General features: G+C 35.4%; 1 protein-coding gene across 2 annotated transcripts in view; it reads left to right on the plus strand.

The window, feature by feature from the left end:
- Nucleotides 1-18,854, plus strand: part of TBC1D22A (TBC1 domain family member 22A) — a 164,011-nt gene that overhangs the window by 136,189 nt on the left and 8,968 nt on the right. Inside the window, exon 13 of one of the 2 annotated variants that reach the window (XM_080343459.1) lies at nt 647-784. The exons of the other annotated variant lie outside the window; for it this stretch is intronic. Within the exon in view, the coding sequence (XP_080199585.1) occupies nt 647-661 (15 nt within the window). The 3' untranslated portion in view covers nt 662-784. Of the gene's footprint in view, nt 1-646; nt 785-18,854 lie in introns of those variants that run through there. 2 annotated transcript variants of the gene reach the window in all.

The raw sequence follows: 18,854 nt of genomic DNA on the forward strand, positions 1-18,854 counted from the left end.
AAATTAAAAAGTTTGAATGTGAGCACTGAATGTGCAGTTTCGTACTAGGATTTCATGTGCAATATACTGTAACTCATTAACTTCTACTCTTTTCATGCAGAGCAAAATCTTTGATAACAGATGTAGTGGAAGTAACAGCTGATGTTGTAACACCACGTATTGGTAGGACTGAGTTGTAACTACTGTTTTTCTGTGTTCTTCAGAAGAACAAGGCAACTATGACACAATTAGCAGGCATTTGTATTTGCTAAATCAATATGCGATATTAGCTAATATTTATTTTCCCTATTTTTCAAATATTAATCTGTTAAGTAACAAAAGAAAGATGTTAACTAGATCCATAGTTCAGTACAAATATTATATGTAGATGTGATTCATGTTACGGAGATCAGTTAGATTGAAAATGGGTTATGTTATGTAGTTAGGCTTAAGGTTTAATGAAATAAAGCCAATCCTGTAAGCCAGGTCTAAATTAGAAATTAAGTCACTTTAAATTACGTTTGTAGTCAGTGGAACGACTTGAGTGTGAATCAGTCACTTCTGATGTCACCCTACCCACTGCAAATATTTATTTCACCTCTATTAATTACAAAGGATCATGGCACTGGCAGATATTAGAATTAATCTATTAAATACCTACATTTAGTGGTCTGAATATTGAAGATTCCATGAAGGCTTCCTTGAAGATTTGAATATCTCTTCACAAACCCAAATACCATTCCCTGTACTGTTACCAGAGACCTGGTCAGCCAGGAGGAGGCAGGGAAGCTCTGAACATCCAGGAGCAAAGCCAGTGGGGACTGCTGAATGGAGGGAGAGGGACATTGAACAGAATTCCACTTGTAAAAATGCTGTTGTATGGAGAAGAACTGTGGAGCACAGTGTTTATACAGCTCGTATTGCTTGAAAAATACCTTTAAATTCCGAATGTTTTCATGGGAAGGAGAAGGCGTGTGTTTCTGTAGCATACGTCCCTTCTTGAAGGCTGAGTTACTTGGCTATGGGAGAGTCCCGAGCTCTCCAGCTTTGTGTGCAGCTCTGTTTTTTCATTATTATTGTTTAAGTTTAAGGAATTTAGTATTATAGCTTTGAATACAATATGGTTTCGATGGAAGACACATCCATGTGGTAGTAATAGGAAGATGATTTTCAAATGTACAAACAATAAGATACCTAGTTTCTACTTCTGAACATGTTAAATTTTAACTCTTGTTTAGTAATGAAATTTTTCCCTTTACTGTAACTGAGGGAACCTAGAGTGCATTTTTGTTCTATTTATAGTTATTCTGTTAAATCTTACTATGCGTTCTGCATACTCTTGCCAATAACTGATTTAATGTATTTTATTGAATTGTTTTAAACCTTACCATTACTACCAGTTTTGTATAGTGACTAATTAAGAGAGCAACCTAAAAAGAATATTACCAACAAATCACTTGGTCCCTGACTATCCACCATAATAGTCTGTTCAGAATCAGAGTTTCTTGAAGAAAAAAACAGACAGCATGGAGAGTTACCTGAATATAGAACTTTAGAGATCATTCCAGTAACAATGGCATAGTATAATTTCTTTCTCGCACTCTGTGTACCACAAAAACTGTAGGATCCTAACACTTTAATCTTGTAAAGCTGACTACATAGTATTGCATATCTGCAGAGTTTCTACCAAAAATCTTTAATTCATTATGCTCCCTGAAAATTGCGTATTTTGAATGTGATTAGATTGATCTCATTAACCTTACAGTGCCATTGGTCAGCTTTTCCTATTTGCCCCAGGAATTAATTCTCAATTTTTTAATGGAAATTGCTTAGTGAAATTCATGCTAAGTGAAGTACTTTTTTTCTCTATTGTTTTCATTAATGTTATTTTAATTGCAGGAAAATGTTTAATGTGGCTTTATGTCCCTTACTTGATTGTTTTTGTTGAAGGTTGTCCTTGCAGAATGAACTGACACCCAATAAACAGGCCCAGATGTAGCAAAAAAAAATGAATAAAAAATGCAACTTTTGGAGTGAATGAGACTGACCTGGACTGAATGTGGTGTAATTGTTGTTTTAAAGGAGGTATCTTTATGAACAGTGTTATAGAAAACTAGTTATTGGGTCCATATATTCTGATGAGTTCCTAAAGCATTCACGCATAAGATATTTAATGATAAATAACAACATTTTCCTGAAATGAAGAGCAGTGCTTGGATTTTTTTTTTTCCAAGTCTATATGTTCCGAAAGTCTAGAAGGGTCAAAATGGTAGTGGTTAACTGATGCTGGATTTTGTAGCATATTGTGCTGCTCTTGGTGTAAACTACAAACCAGAAATGATCCAAGTGTCACTTACTGGACTTATGGCAACCGAATAAAGCGACTTCTTCAATCGCTTTACCAGTATTTAATAGAAACTCTCTAAGTTTCTCTCTTGGTCACTATATCTAATTTTAATCTATGCTTCTCAATAAAAGACTCAGAAGATATTACAACAAGTAAGATGAAATTCTATAATGGTTATTTTACAACAGTGTAGCAGACGTTGCAAGTAACTTATTGTCATCCATCTAACTGAGATCAGAAAATAATTTCACAGTGCTGTTTCTATTATAGGTTACATGTTTTATTATTTTAGTCTGTGTGTGTGTGTTGGCTTTTTTTATACAGAACTGTAGATGTTGCAGCTGATAACATCCCTATGTATTTTATGTTACTCCACATCATTGAGATATTACACAGGGTGATGATAGTTTTCTTTTTTTTAAAGACAACAACAAACTAAAAGTTCTTTCCAAGATACAGGGGATCTGCAGTTTTGTTATGTTTATCTACAGAACATACAGGGTGAAATGCCTTAGCAAATCTGTAGTGTTCAGAGAAACACATATAATAAATGCTTCTAAGTGTGCGAACAGCACAATGAATCCAAATTCATGAAAATATTATATTGTCCTAGAATTTGTAAATCAGTAGCTTAATCAAAATCAAGTTGGTAAGAAACTTCCCCCCCACCCCCCAACTCTTTAAGAAATAATCAAAGACAGGGCGGGAAAAACCTGTTCAATGTCAGAGGGGTCTTGACAGTCTCTAACAAAACTGATCATTGTGTCAATAAGTTTGTTTAAATCACTTTTGCTGAACTTTAAAAATTGCTTCATGCAGTTTTGTAATTACATATAAGTGAGAAGCTGGAATGGTTAAGTAGTTCTGATAGCATCTGAAAATGACATTGGATGTCAGAATTGAAATAGAATTCTATTTCATTATTCTAGAAAAAAAGAATGAGATTAAAGGGATATACATAAAATACAATGGGCATGAATAATATAATTTGTCTAATAAGCCTTTGAGAAAGATGTAAGGATAAGGACTGATTTTTCTTCACTTATCCATAAAGTAGTTCCTTGATAGCTGTTTAGGTCTTTGGATGGCTTTAAGTGAACCAGAGTCGTAATTCAGTTTTGACTTCAGTTGAGCTATTTGACAAATTCAGCTCACCATTTTTTTGTAAATGCAACTGTTGAAGAGTTAAATTGCACACAGAGAGAAAAATGCATAGTCTTTTGAGTACTTTGAGTAGAGCCTCAGGGACCCGGAGCCATGCTGCTGTTACATAAATACAGTCATACTTCTTTTCAAACTATATTCACTTGGGCACATTAAGAACCAATATAAGTTCAATAAATAGACTTCAAAACCAAAAATGTTTTCAAATATGTAGAGCAATTCAAGTATAATTTGCAGAGCATTTTTACCAAAATGTGAAGGTTTTACTCTCTCTGTTTTATAGTTGAAACTAATACATATCATTGTTAATATCACATAATAAGATCCTGGCAGAAAATGGGATAAAAAGCTGAGCTGAGGTTCTTACATCCATATTCTGGTACCATCCCTGCTTTTAAAAAGGGGTGTTTCATTCTGGGTGTGCTGCTGTTAACTGATCTTAAGGAGGAACAGAAAATTAAATTGCAACCAGAAGTTTTAGGACTGGCACAACCAAAACCCAACCAAAAACCTTCAAAGCAGAAAAGGCCACCTATGCTATGTTACGTAAAATCAAACTAACAAACTGTGCTTTTTAATGTATTCATCTGTATACCTTCCAAATACAATTTGTGCATTGAAACAGCACATAATATGGAAATTTCCATGACATTTGAATTATCACTTTTTAACAGAACAGTACACTTCTTGGAACTGGAGGGGATTTTTGATTCTTGCAAATTACATTGGATGTTCTTAGCAGTCCAGATTTCATTTTGGCTACATTACAATCATGCTGTATCTTAAGTGGTTTCATCAAATTATGTATTTTCTCGGAGTAAACATTGAGTTTGTCTAAATTGCAGAATTATCCTATTTTGTCTTCAGTAAAGTTGCCTGTCTTAACAATTTGAGCCTTAGGAAAAAAATATCTACATAATAGAGGACAGTTACTGTAGAAAAGCAATGCCAGACTATCAGTGCGTCAACAAATTATACTGAAACTAATTCAGCTAAAAGTGATGTGATGAATACCAATGGAATTGAGAAAGTTGACCAAGAGTAAATGACTAATGCTGGAAACATGAAATCGGAAGGTGTTTTAACGTTTATTTTGTAATGACCATTTCTACAGACTTAATGCGGAGAGACTTAGACACAGAATAAATATAGATGTAACTTAAAGAAAAATGTCATGATCTAAAAATATGCTAACTAATTTAATGGATATCACAAATATAAACAGATTGGAAAATATCCCAGTTTATTCTACAGCAACTAAAGTCTAGATATTCAGTAACTAAAATTATACTCTCTAATGAAATGACTGAACTTATTTGAAGATTTGATCAAAATTAGAAATTCAAATACAGAGTTTTTGATGGGAGAATTCTGAAAGTGATCAATGCACACTATTATTTAGTGGTTGGAAAAAAGATCAACCTGAAAGTGCAATCTGAGCTCTTAATTCTTATTCTAATTCGGGAAATTTTTGTTTGCAACCTCTAAGTTTTAATTCTGTTTTGAGAGGTGACCACATACTAATGACATCTTTTTATTCAGATGATTATTTATATTCAATCATTATTTTAATGGAAGAAGATTAAAAGTTCATCTCTCTAACTCAAAATACGTAGGAACTCAGTTCTGTGCTTTCTTATTACTGATGTCACTTAATCCATTAAAAACCTGTTATAAAGGATGAGGGATTCCAAAGACATTAGTAGGATTGTACACGGAACACGTGTCTTCCATCTCTTAATTAGCTTGTATCTGTGATATCTGAATTGCAAGAACAGGTTTAAAAATCACACCTGTAGCGTTGGGGCTTCCTTTCTTTGGCTATTTTTTAATCTGCTGTTTGTTACTAATTTGCTCATGCTGTGAGTTTCAAAGAGCTTCCTGCCAGCTAACTGCCCGGTCCTTTAACTGAAATGATAAAGCTTAGAGCAAAAATAAGATTTACATTACTTGCATGATTTTCACACATATCTACCTAAAAGATGATGTCTCAGTCTGTTTTGTATAAAAGCAGTGGAACTATGATAAAGTATTCCAGATTACTGCTACTGTATATTGGTAATATTTCTGGAAGCTAATACTAAATTTTATACTAATTTTTCATAGGGTGTGGTAAGAGCATTTTTACCCCAGATGGAGGGCAGGGACATGGAAGATGGGGGAGTGTAATTGTTAAAATAATTGAAAGAGCAGCTGCAGTTAGAAGAGAAGCTAAGACTAGCAGTCACTAGGTCCAGACTGTGGATGGGTCACGTTTGTAACTGATGCTCTGATGAGCTTTAATGCATCATCTTTCTTGGCCCATTCACTGTGAATTAAAAGCATAGTCATACTCAAGGATTTTGATGCTTTGCTGGAAGTCAAATTTGCGTACTATATTAAAACACACCCTTTTAAAAATGTTTTACACTTTTAACAATTCTTTTTGTCTTTCAAGTTATTTGATATATCATCAATGTCTTATGTAGATGGCATCTCTGACTGTCCAATCAGGTATTAAAATCTAGAGGCTTCAAAGTTTTACCTTTTCAGGTAAAATCTTGTCAGTAGTCCAGAGGCTGACATTATAGAAGGGAAAAGTTAATTATCTTTTCCTGCTGTTCGGGTTCCTAGCTATCTTTTTCAAATCATTTAATTATAGTTGCTAAATACAGTTGCTGAAGAAGCACTGTAAGAAGCACTAGAAAAGTCCAAACCAAAGAATTCCTGAAGCTATAAAGAACACAGCTGAAGACAGACTCTTTGGTTCAAAGAAAAATAAGAGCTCTGTTATAGCCTCAGCTTAACTGTTGTCCTCAGGTCATTAACAGCTAAATCTTTCATTTGGCAAAACATACCTATTCTATGTGACTGTATCTGAAACTTGTAGTTCTTCTTTATCACTAGAATTAATTTCACCTGATGTATAGACTTTATATATTTTAATGCAGGCAAGCAAGTGTTGTTTCTTCTTGACATGTAGTTCATCATCTGCTCTGCCTTTGACCGTAATGAAGTCTCCTGTCTAAAGTGGTGTGATTGCAGCACAGTCAGCAGTGGACTGTTGTGGCTTTCCAAATCTGTACTGCGACTTTGCTATCTCAACAGAATGTTAGAAAGTACACGAGGCGGCATTATGGTTGGAGTGGTTCCAGTCAGTGTAAGCTGGGGCTGCGAGGTTCCTGTCTCCTCTGATTTCAGTCTGGCTCAGCATCCTGTCATTCCCTTGTGGCAGCGTGATCACTTACCTATAAGTGATACTGTGTAAGTCATGATTGTGAAACTCTAATGAAATAATTTGACATTTTCTCACCTTTTTTGTATTTTTATTACTTTTCAGAATGAAATTCACTCCAGTTAAAATTATTTTGGACATTTTTAGCTGTTTGGATTGTATTAGATATTTGGTTTTGCTTCCATGAAGATTTTGAATACCAGAATACTTTTTGCTAATGTATCTACCACTTACAGCTTAGCACAAATCTTCTTAGTGACGTATTTGTTCTCTTCATGGGTTGGCATCAATGTACACTTGAGAGTATTATCCAAAGGCTTTTCCTCATTTTCAGGAAGACTATAAATAGGGAAACTACAAGGTATGAGAGGATAATACTGTCAAGAGACTGCAGTTTTTTAGTGACCGCAATGTGTCCAGCTAACAATAATAATAATACTAGGTATTAATATTGTCTGCAAATATAGCTTTATCTTTAGTCTCCTTTACAGATTTTTTAGTGGAAAGCTTGTAACATGTAAATTCTTCCTGTCTCTGTGACATTTTTACTTATCTCTCTCAGAAGACTCTGGTGGAAGAAAATGTTACTGTTATGATAATGAAGATAATAAAGAGATAGTTTTAATTATAAATATTAAATATTTTTATCAGCTTTACTTAGCCAGTATTTTTCTAATAATTATTATTTATCTAGTTACATATCTAGTTTTCTTACTATCTGTTAAGAACATATGGAACTCTTTCTTTTTTGTGGTGTCATTCCTAAGAGCTTCATTTCTACCTTTATTCCTGAAAACTGAATCTACATTAGAGCCCAGACAGCGAAACTAGATTTTATTCTTTGGTGATATTGTGTATTTGGTTGATAGATGTATATACATAAGATAATGATTTCATACTGGGATTGTTTGGTTGGTTGGGGTTTTTTTCCACTTTTAGATAGTATTTAACAGTATCAACGACAATGTAATATGACATCTGACCAGGGGGACTAAAAATAGTTATTATGTTCAAGAGAAGTTTTTTCTAGTGAGCTGCTGTGGGAATCAGTAATTGGCATGATGCTTTTCAGCATTTCCACTAGGAAAACAGCAGATAATAAAGCTCAGTGGATGACACAGATTCACCATTCTGACAGAATGAGGAGAACAGAGCAGTTACATAAACCAGTCTTGAATCTCTTGTTCAGTTGGCCTCTTCAGGCAAGCTGTGTTGTGATATAGTCAAATGAAAAATTTTTGCAAATACAGGGCAAGCAGAATAGGTGACATCTTTGGAGTGAGAGTCTGTATCCTGGGATGTGTGACTTCTGAAGAGTTCCTGGGGGCATCGCTGACAGATACCTCAAAATGAGCTCCCAGAATAACGCTGTGGCACATGGGGATAATTGGATCCTAAAATTAATGAACGTAAGAGCTTGCTTTACCTTTTGTTGGTGTTCTTAGTAATATTGCATCCAATTCTGATGTCTGAAGTCAAAGACATAGAGAGGGCTCAGAGAGGATGATTGAAGTGCTCCAAATATCTAATTTGTCAAAAACGAAACCAACGGGTGAATTTGATTAATGCATGAGAAATTTGATAGGAAAAAATCCTAAGTCACTAATAAAATACATAATGAATTCCCACAGCTCTTACGGATTTCAAATAGATGGTTTTTTCCTGAAAGAAAAAAAAAAAGGTTTAGGTTTAGTTCCTGTTATCTACACAAGAGGTCAGACCACGATAAGTAATGATCTTTCCTGACTTTCACATCCATGACTCCAGGAATGAGCTCAAAAGATCTGTTGTGGATCTGATAATTCATACTCCCACTGCCATATATGGTTGCTCTATCATGTATAGAAACAGAAAACATCTGACGTTCTCACAGTTGTTGAAACAATTGGAGAATGGATTTGCCTTAAAATACAATTTTGAAATGGCAGTCCTCAGTTCTAAAAGAAGTATAATGATTTTGTCTTCACACAATCACCTCTAAGATGTTTAGATATTTCGTAATTTTTAGTTATCCTTACTAAGAAGCACAGAGTGTTAGAACCACATTGCCATTGTAAAATATGTCTGTAATTGTGCATCACTGTAAAGCACTATTTTGTTTGTAAAGACTTCAGCAGTTGTTGAGTAATCACTGCTTTGCTTTTTTTTGTTTGGTTCTTTTTGGTTTCTGTCATTGTGTCAAGTAGCATAATTGAACTCTAGAAACAAGTTCGTATTGTTCTGGCAGTAAATTGTGTCCTTTGTTATCTCCTTATCTTGGAAGCCTATATGAAGTAAGAGAAAATATATGTATGTTTTTTGTTCAGAGCTGTATAGCTCTAGAGATGCTGAGACCAAACTCCATACAGGTCCAGCAAGGCGTTTTGTAAGCTGGGAGGAACACTCTGCAAAATCCAGGTCCCCTCTCATCTGAACATGTTGGCAAGAGTTGAATTCGATCAGGCTCCTGCTAAAGTAAGGGCAGGATGTGATGCGGGCTGTCTGTAATCTGGAGAGATTTCATATAAGCCTTGCTTTATCGCTTGTATTTTACAGAGATGGTGTTACTATCCAAGTTTTAAATCAGATCTTCCACACACTGAAAATCTGATTTTGTTGTCCCTTAAGGTTCCAGAAAAAGCGCTTTCTGATTACTATAAGGTGTTTTTCTCACATCAACCAATGTTTTTATTTATTTTCAGTAAATACCACAAAGGGATCTCTGTGTTTTCTCCATTTCAATGTATGAAAGATATTCTTGAACTGAGAAAAAGCTCTTGTTCTTCCTGAGCAATTTAAGTGACCTGCTAAACTAAATGCACTGGCAGGGCTTCCATTTAGTTAGTAATTCACAGCTGTCACTGGAGACATCTCTCTACAAAGAAAACTGTTTTCTTTCCATGTTTATTTCTTCAGCAGAAACTGCTGCATAACAATGTCAATTACTTGCCTTATCAGTGTGTAACCCTAGAGAAGACTAAAATCACAGGAGCCTGTACACTTGACTACCAAACTCAATCAAAACTACTGATGAGATAACAAAGAGAAACTAAAAGCTTTTGAAGTATGAGCTGAATAATAGAATGAAGTGACATGTCCCTTTCTTTGAGACGAGAAGATGGAGGAGGATTAATTTTCTTTCAGTCTTCTGTTCTCTCCTATGATTTCCTAAATGCTGGTGCATGTAGATTTAACTGTCTTCCAATGAAATTGTCTCATTGAAACCGCGAGACAGTAAAAATAACAAGAGTTTAAATGCCCATTGTTTTGTCATCTACTTGTAAACAAATCGGATTTAAAGTTCTTCCAGAAATGCCATTATAGCAGATTTACTATTGCCTCATAGCCTCCAAGCTGGCTCTTTCAGATGCCATAAAGAGCAAGATCTTTACACATGATAACTCATTTTCTTTCTCTAGTGTTTTTTGCATTAGACATCCCTTTGAAAATATAGTACAAGCTCCCATTTATCCCATCCTAATTTGTTTTCTGCACAGTAGCATTTGCTTGCTGTGAGCTGTGTGAATAGCCATGGTTGCATCCAGTCCTCAGGATTCACCAAAGCTTGGTGTTAATTTTTATTTAATCACAATTCTTATACATGTGCTTAGTTTCAGGTGCTGATATGCATAGGGCAACAGGTTAAACAGAGACATCTGAAATCCTTAATAGCGGTTGTTCTCTACCACATCCTCTCTTAAAGATTGCCACTCCAAGAAGAAGTGACAGAGTGTTGCATGGAGCTGCCTCTGAATTGCCAGCTCGCAGGGAAACCCATTCTAGAGCACTGAAATTGCCACCAGTAATTTACCCCTGAAAGTTATATTTCATGTAGCTGATATCTTTACTCTCTTTGTGAAAAAAGCAGCACATCTTCCAGGCTGTGCTATCATTTGCTCTCTTGGAGATCGGTGTGATTAACACAGGAGTTCCTCCTCTCATCCTCCTGCTAAGGAACAGATGAGAGATGTAGTTACTGTGGGCAAACCAGCTCATCAAATGCTTGTACTATACCACATAATGCGCCTCTAAAGTATTTTTCCATTAGAAATGTTATTACAGTCTTGGTCCAACCCTTAAACACCTTTTGATCATGTTCATTTATTTAAACAAAGTGGATTTTTATTCATAAGGTATGGTTTTATAAAAGAATGTTGTCAAAAGCCCAGTTCTCCGAAGAAAATCAATTTGGTTATAATGTTCCTCAAAACCTATTTGGTTTATGTGTGGCTTTGAGTCTTTAGATAAACGCTTCAGATTTTTTTTTAGGCTTTTCTCTGAATCTGGGAAGGCTACAAGGCTACAGACCATTTCTTAATGTAATTTTTGTTTTTATGAAACCACAAGGGTATAAGAACCCTACACCTGGAAGAAATACTGCAAGCTGTTATTAATATTTAGTTTACATAATACTAGTGTCTGTCACATGCTAAATTAGTATGATGGGAAACAGTATTTCTCCATATTGATTGTCCATGTTTTTTTAAGATTTGTCTTTACATAATGGAAAATTGAGGATTTCGACTTACTTGATCTTTGATGACCAGCCTGGAGCTGCTTTCAGAGTGCGCCTCTGCCAAACCCTTCTGTTGAGGGGGCGCTGCTTTCAACAGGCAGATTTTTGTGAGGTTTTGGAGTGTAAACTTGATTAATCATTTCCTTACATGTATGGACTAGAATTACCAAGAAGGGGGACTCATGGCCTAAGCATTTTCAGGACTTTAATCTTGGAAATCTTAAAAATCAGCAGTTGGATAAGATTAACCCAGCCCATCGTCACCCGCTGTGCTGGGAAAACCATTCTGTTTTTCTCTCACGTTTGTGTCTGGAGGCTGTTCTTTTGTAGATAAGCAAAGAATAAATCCTGCAGTTAGCTGCTGGTTTGCAAACTCGTATTTTCCACAAAAGCTGAGGAATTAATTTTCTTATATAGAAATTCGATCTCAAATTCTGGTTGGCCAAAGCCGAAGTTATAGATTTCTATTTTAATGAGTGTAGTGATATGTAAGAATAACATGGAAAAATTATATAAGTAAAATGTGTTAGTATTTTAATTGTCTCAGAATCCGAGGCCTTGGGATATTTATAGGTAGCTTAGGGCTTTTGTGTGCTCCATTTAGAATTAATGTTTTTCCATGATCCTGGTAATAAACTTTGTCTATATTCTTTTGAAAAATTGCATATCTCTGGGATTTGCATGAGAATTATGTGTTTGTTTTTTATGTAATCTCTTCAGAATTATGTATAATAACAACATCAGTAGACTGAGAAATTAAGAACTTGCCCTAGCAGGGAGTATATAAAAAATGTGGCTTATTTAACCTCATAAAACAAAGCTTGAGAGAGAGTACGATCATCTTAGGGAATGCATTTGGATCACTTTGTAATAAGGGTAGAGATTTAAATCATAGTGTAATTTTGGCAAAAGACCAAAAGGATATAAATTGTTCCATTTTGATTTATAAATCATTAGATAAAGTGAAGCACCTTCTATGTAAAATATTAGGGCAGTATATATTTTTTGACAAAGCTTGATAAATTTATGTGAGTTATTGTGTGATATAGGAAGATGAATCCTGGCTTGGGATTCTTGTTGTCCCCAAACAGAGGTTGAAAGATGTCTTGAGGACAGTTGTTAATCGTGATTCTTGTATAGTATTTATACTGGTTTAGAATATTTTTATTCTTTAGCTTATAATATGCAATTGAATGATATTGTGTTAATTTGAATTAATGCTTCAGTCTTTCTGTGAAAGCACTTCTGGCATCGCCAACTGATGCATCCTTTCCTCTGAGAGGTACGAAGGAAATGCATTTTCATATATTTCTCTCCTAAGACATCCAGGACATCTATGGGGAATGTTTTTGTTTTTGTACACTGAGAGAGCATGTGTAGCTTGGATGATCCCTGGCTTGTGCTCTTATGCCTGCGTGCTTTACTCACCAAGGGAGCTTAAATGATTTCCTGATGTGAGCAGTGGTATTCTCCTCCGAGCTGAGGGGGTTTTGCATTAGTTGTTATTGGGTTTGTGAGGCTTCCTCAGTTAATTTGGAAATCTTCAGTTATCAGATTCCTCACCAATGTAGAGACAGAACTTTGGGCAGGTTCTTTATCTGTCCTTTCCTTTAACTGTGATATCTTCATGAAAGTTGTATTATCTGTATCTGTATCTGTATTAATGTCCTTAAGGTGGAGACTCCCAGATGTTTCACGAATTTTGACATGGCAAGTGTGAAACTATTATTTATTATTCAGAACAAAACACCTGTATATGACTTCAGGTGGTGTGGGTGATTGAACAACATAATGGAAATGGCCTCTGTCAGTCCTATATCCCTACAATACTGACAATATTCCATTTGAACTATGTTTAGGAGGTGTTTTTTAGTTCTAAAAAGATACTTGTTTAAGTAACCTCATTACAACATATTTATTGGATATGAAAATTGTATATCACAGACAGTACTACTTAAGTTATATATGCAAGCAATTTTGCATCAGTAATCCTTAATACATATTTTCTCTTAGAATAAGATGAGATTTTACTCAGAGAAACTTAGTGTGAAATACCTTTTTGTCAAAATTTACTAGGTGCTTTAAGTCAGTTCATTGTATTTAATTGGTATTTTATTATTTTCTTTCATTTTCTTTGAGCTTTTAGCTATTTATACTACAGTGTTAAAACTTAGAAGACTTTGCAGAGAGGGGAATACGTGTGAATTTGGAACTGTGCATGCAAACTGTTCCACTTAAAATGCATTGCCAAGTTATGGTCAGGAAAACCAAACCAAGAAGAGTGGGTAGCATGGAGAGGCAGAATTGTAAATCTTCTGTTGGAATATGGTGAACAAATATTTTGATCTTCCTTGACTCAGAAAAAAACTAAAAAAAGTCATAACTTACTCATTGGCAGTTTGTTTCAGAAATGAAATTCTGCAGTAATTGCTGCAGTCTTGATTGATACAGCAGGTCCTACGTTTGCTTGAAGTTTGGGGTTTGTTTTGTTTTTAACTCCTTTTTGTTTTTGTTTTACTCCTTTTGTTTTTGTTTTACTCCTTATACCACAGATATTTGCACCTCTTTATTTGCTGCTTTTGCATGGAGCTAGTGACAAATTATATGCTTGGGCACTTTATTTACTTGATTTATATTTTGGTACACAAGAAGTACATTTATCTTGAAATATCAGCAATATAGCAATATTTTGTAAAACAGTATGTCAAAAAGTATAATCAGAGTGGTTCAGAGCCATTCTGCTCTGTGCATTAGCAATTGGAACACTGAGAAATCTTCCTGGGTGTTTCCTGGGATGTTCAGTTTTCATATGAAATTTTTAAAATGAAAGTTCTGTCTTCTCTTGCTTAAAAGGAAGAACCCGAGACTGTATTTGTTTGTATGATTTAAGTACAAATTTACATCAGTAAGATGAGTAAGATGACTTTACATGATTAAGATAACTTCCTCTTCTGAATATTCTGTATTAGTACCTGAACTACTTCTATTTCGTACGCATTTAATTTTGAGGCACTTCAAATTAAAAAGGTATTACAGAAATACAATGTTTGTTTATGGAGCTGAACATCTTTTAGGGTCAGTTGCAATGCTTGCTTTGTTTTAATGTCTATGTCCTTAACCTTGTCTTATAAACTTGTAGATAATAACATGTAGATGGAAAGATGCTTTAATAAAAAGATCTAACGTGCATATTTGTTTCCTGTTTCAAGATTTAAGGATGGTAATTATCTGTGGGGTTTTTTGTTTTCATTTGAGAACAAGGACCTACAATATCAGCTGTGATCCTTTAATGTACTTTTTTGCCATATTAATATATATATTTTCATACCGTTGTCAGTGAAGTTGCAAATCTTCTCGTCAGCTGACTACAACTTCTCTGACATTATTCTTTAGAACCATATATTTTATGATTAGCAATTAAGGTTGCTAATGACTTGTGTAAGAGATCCATACTGGATGAAACAGGACTTTAATTGCTGGTTTAGTGGTTTTAATATGCTGAGTCCAGGAATCTTTTTCAGTAGGCATGCAAAGAAAAACATGAAAGGGAAATGATAAGACCATCAACTTGTCATAAACTTTCGTTTTCAGAAAGTTAACATGTGTTTCTATGAAGTTCTTATTAAGAATATGAAATTAATTCTAAGAATAGCATACTTCTGTGTGTTTTCAGAGGATTAATGAGAGATTGTTCCATTGAAATGAAGAGTAAAAAGAAAAATTATATTTGAATCAAGAAATATGTATATATTATGTATTTAAATCAAATAATAAAAAAATATATGCTTGTTGAAAATCACTATGCTCCTGAGTTGCTGAAAGTAAGCTGACAGCAGGAGAAATTAACCTTTAAGCTCTTCAGATTTTTTTAAGTGGCCACTTTAAGGTGCAGCAAATCTAGTTAGAACTCTGAATGACTTTTTGTTTCTGTGGTTATTTCATACTATTCTGAGTTCTGTGAGCTGTGGTCTGTTGTCTAAGATGTCATGGTATATGAAAAAAGGTCAAAATTCAGATAAATTAGGCAATTTCTTTGAAATAATAACCCTTTCAAGACATTATAGATACATAATTTAGGTAATGTGTAATGAAATGTACAAGAAAAAATTAAAATTAGCATTGAATTTACAAAGTTCAGTGTTCACTATTTGAGCAAATATTGTTGTTGGTTGGTTATTTTCTTCTGCTAAACTGTCACAGGGCAGGATGTGAACTTTCACATTCGAGGTGGGAGTTCTTGAGTGACACTGATCCACAACTTTCCAAGAACAAACCTCTCCTAAGTCCCTCAGACTGTGTCCAGTGCAGGCTTAAATGCCCCTGCCACTTAGCACAGATAAGCCAGTGTTTCCCCATCTTCTGCTTATCAAAGTCTTAAGTTCACCCATAATCTCTGAAATGATGAGAACAAGGAGGGCGTTATTGCAGCCAGTGTTGCACCGGCCTGGCTGGGGCTCCCTCAGCCAGCGCCGCCTGCCCTGTGCCAGGGAGCTCATCTCCCCCACTGGAGGATCCCGCTCCGCTTACCCCTCTTAACCTGTATCTGCAGCAAATATTTATTGAACTGCAGTGGATGACCTATTCCTACTATCTCTTTAATATTATATTTTGAAATCTTAGTTATCTCAGTTCCAGCTGTGCCCAATAGGAAAGAAATGTCTTCTCTGGCTCTGAGACGTAGGTAGTCAATAAGTTGCGCAGTGCTCCAGAAACACAGCTCATTATTTCCAGCTCTGTGTAGCAGGTTAGGACAGCTGGAGAAATAAGAAGTGGCAGCAGCATAGGGAATATTGCTGAGTGCACTGAAAGAGGAAAAACAGCACTCAAGAAAGAAAAGAGAACTTGTGTCAGAGTTAGAGCCCTACTTATTTGGTGCATTACGTATCAACAGTGAGGGGCAGAGAGAAGGGAAAGGAAGCTCTGAGGCATCTGAACAAGGTCAGCTGTGCTCTGTGGTCTGCGCTGGACCTGGGCTTTCATCCTTCCAGCCAGGGCATTTGTTGTGGCTTTGATAGCAGGCTGAGGGAGGAGGATTTGGACTGAGCTTGGCTGAGCCCCAGAGCAGCAGGTATCCTTCATCCTGAGTGTCTGGGAAGAGGATTAGAGGTTGGCTCTGCACAGCACATCACCAGCCTGGCCACTGTGGCTGTCGCTGAGACGCCAGCATGTCTGTCTGTCTGTCTGCTTTGCTGTGCAATGCAGGGGAGGGACTGAGAACATGGACAGGGTGCTCGCTTGGTAATGGCGATACTGCCCTTTCCTTCACACCCAATAACCTCAAATGTGAGCAACTGAAAAATGATGTTGTAAAGGAAATAGGAATTAAATAATTCCTCTGTTAAGTGTTTCTTTTGCCAGTATAGTAGTTACATCTGGTTGGAAAAAAATTTTTGAATCATTGTCCAGTTCTGGCTGTCTCTGACACCGCGTTATACAGTTTCTCCTAAAAACATTTATAGTTCTTTGAATGTGTGCATATAGCTTGTTTCTCTTTTGTATTATCTGAAAAGATACATGGACATTTTTTCAGGCAATAACTGCTTTCCTCCTTAGCTTGTCTCAATAATTCCTCTAAATAAATTTTAGTGGTATTGCACTTCATTAGTTCTTTAAAAGTAGGTGCTATGTTCTAAAATTTCAAGCACAACTTTTGAAAGTACAAATAACTCTCATAAAGAAGCCATTTGATCAAAATGGCAGCATAAATTTTGCGGTGTTTTATATTTGTGCATAACATAACATATAACAGATACAGCTCAAAATACAGCTGTTAGCAATTCCTTTGTAAATAATGGAAGATTATATATAAAGTTAATTTACCTTTCAGTTAGTTATATGCAGTCCTAAATTAGTATTGAAAAGTTCATGATCATAAAATATTGTAAGGTTCTGCTTATCGGTACGAAATAGAGCTGTGGCAGACCAGGAGTACTCAGACCATAATTACACTGCAGTTAGCAGCAGGAAGGATTAACAACTCTAGTAGAAAAATACTGTATTTTAGGACAGCCTTTATTTGTTAAATTAATAGACCGGTTCTCAGTTTTGACATTAAAAACTAACTCTATTAATTTCCTCAGTATGTTCAAGTCTGATTTTAACTTTAGTTATTGCCATTTTTATATTCGCTAGAAATAAAAACACGGTTCTGTTACTGGAGTTTATGCTCTGTTAAGTTTATTCTGTTAAAAAAACCTGCAGTTGAACTTGGTCTATAATTCACACAGACAAAAAAGTCTGAACAGAGTTTTCAAACAAATAAATTACTTTGATTATCACAGAAGAAACCTTTGTGCTCTACTCAGTAGAATAACATTTTTATGTTTTATTAACTATCACCATGTTGTTTCTTCTATAGTTGGGTTTGATGTTCCTTCCTTCAAGATCCACATATGGAGTCAGGCAGAGTGGGGATGACAATAAATAGCATAAAAGCTGTAGATAACAATTACCAAATAACCAATATTATTGCCAGATTTTAAAACATCATAAAATTTGCTTTCTTTTGCTTCTGTGTTCAGTGTTGCTTGTTTGGGTTTTGTTTTGTTTTCATTTTTTAAGATTGTTTTAATGGCCTGAGATTTCATTGGCTACAATCTCAGTGAAGAAAATTATATGGATGGCTTTGTAATAATTATTAAAAATGTGTTTTGTGAAGTTTTAGCAGTATTAAGTTTTGATTTAGTTTATAAGGAACAGAGCTTGACCATTTTGATTTTAGAGGAAAATGAGGAATAAGGGCTTTGTAAATAATTTTCTTTTTGAGATATCTGTCTTGTAGACTGGTATTTTCTCTTAGATACAAGTATTGGATCTTGCAGGGTAAGATTCTTTTTGTTTCTCAAGAATAATTTTATTTCTGACAACAGCCATTGCTTACCTGGCAGTGTTACTCTCAGATCTTGTCAACATGGTGTTTAAAACATAGACCTCATAGTTTTGCTTTTTGTATTTCTAAAGGTACTTCTGTACCACAGCACTTGTTTTGTCTTGACTACACGGTGAATAGGGTAGTTCTTGAATACATGTTAATGTAGCTGAATAAAATGACATTTTGAAAGTACAGGTACTTTAACAGTACATCTATACAGCTGCACTAAGTGTCCCTGGCAAGCTGCTCAAGCACCCTCATTGCAAAGGGCTTTCTTCTGATAACAACTTAGCTTCCACTTGTTACTATTGCCTCTTGGCTCCTCTTTCTTATTTGTAACCCTCACTGTATGTAATATCAAACTGCTCTTAGACTCTGCCTTCGTCTTCTCCCAGCTAAAAAGACCCACAGTTTTCTCACACTCTCATCTGCCACAGCCCCCTCCCTGTGTCAGAGGTGCCCTGCTAAAATCTCTGCACTTTTTTTTTGTGCATGGTGGGAGAATTGAGCAAATCTAAGTAGTACCTTGATCTTCCTCTGCTGTTGGTAGTACCTCTTTCCCCAGCTGTTGCTCCTGGGCACAGAGACTTGTCATTTCGGAGCAGATTTAGTCAGTCAAGACTGAGGCAGGAAAAGTATCACTGTCATTTCATTCCTACAGTGTTAATGTTTTTACCACTTTCAAAATACTCTTATTTTTCTTATATTTTAAACAGAGGTGAAAGTAAACAGGGATTAATTTGGGTGGGTGGGGAGTTGTTGTGGTGGTTTGGGTTTGTTTTCT

Source organism: Nesoenas mayeri, assembly GCF_963082525.1.
Source record: "Nesoenas mayeri genome assembly, chromosome: 1".
NCBI classification, from domain to species: domain Eukaryota; kingdom Metazoa; phylum Chordata; class Aves; order Columbiformes; family Columbidae; genus Nesoenas; species Nesoenas mayeri.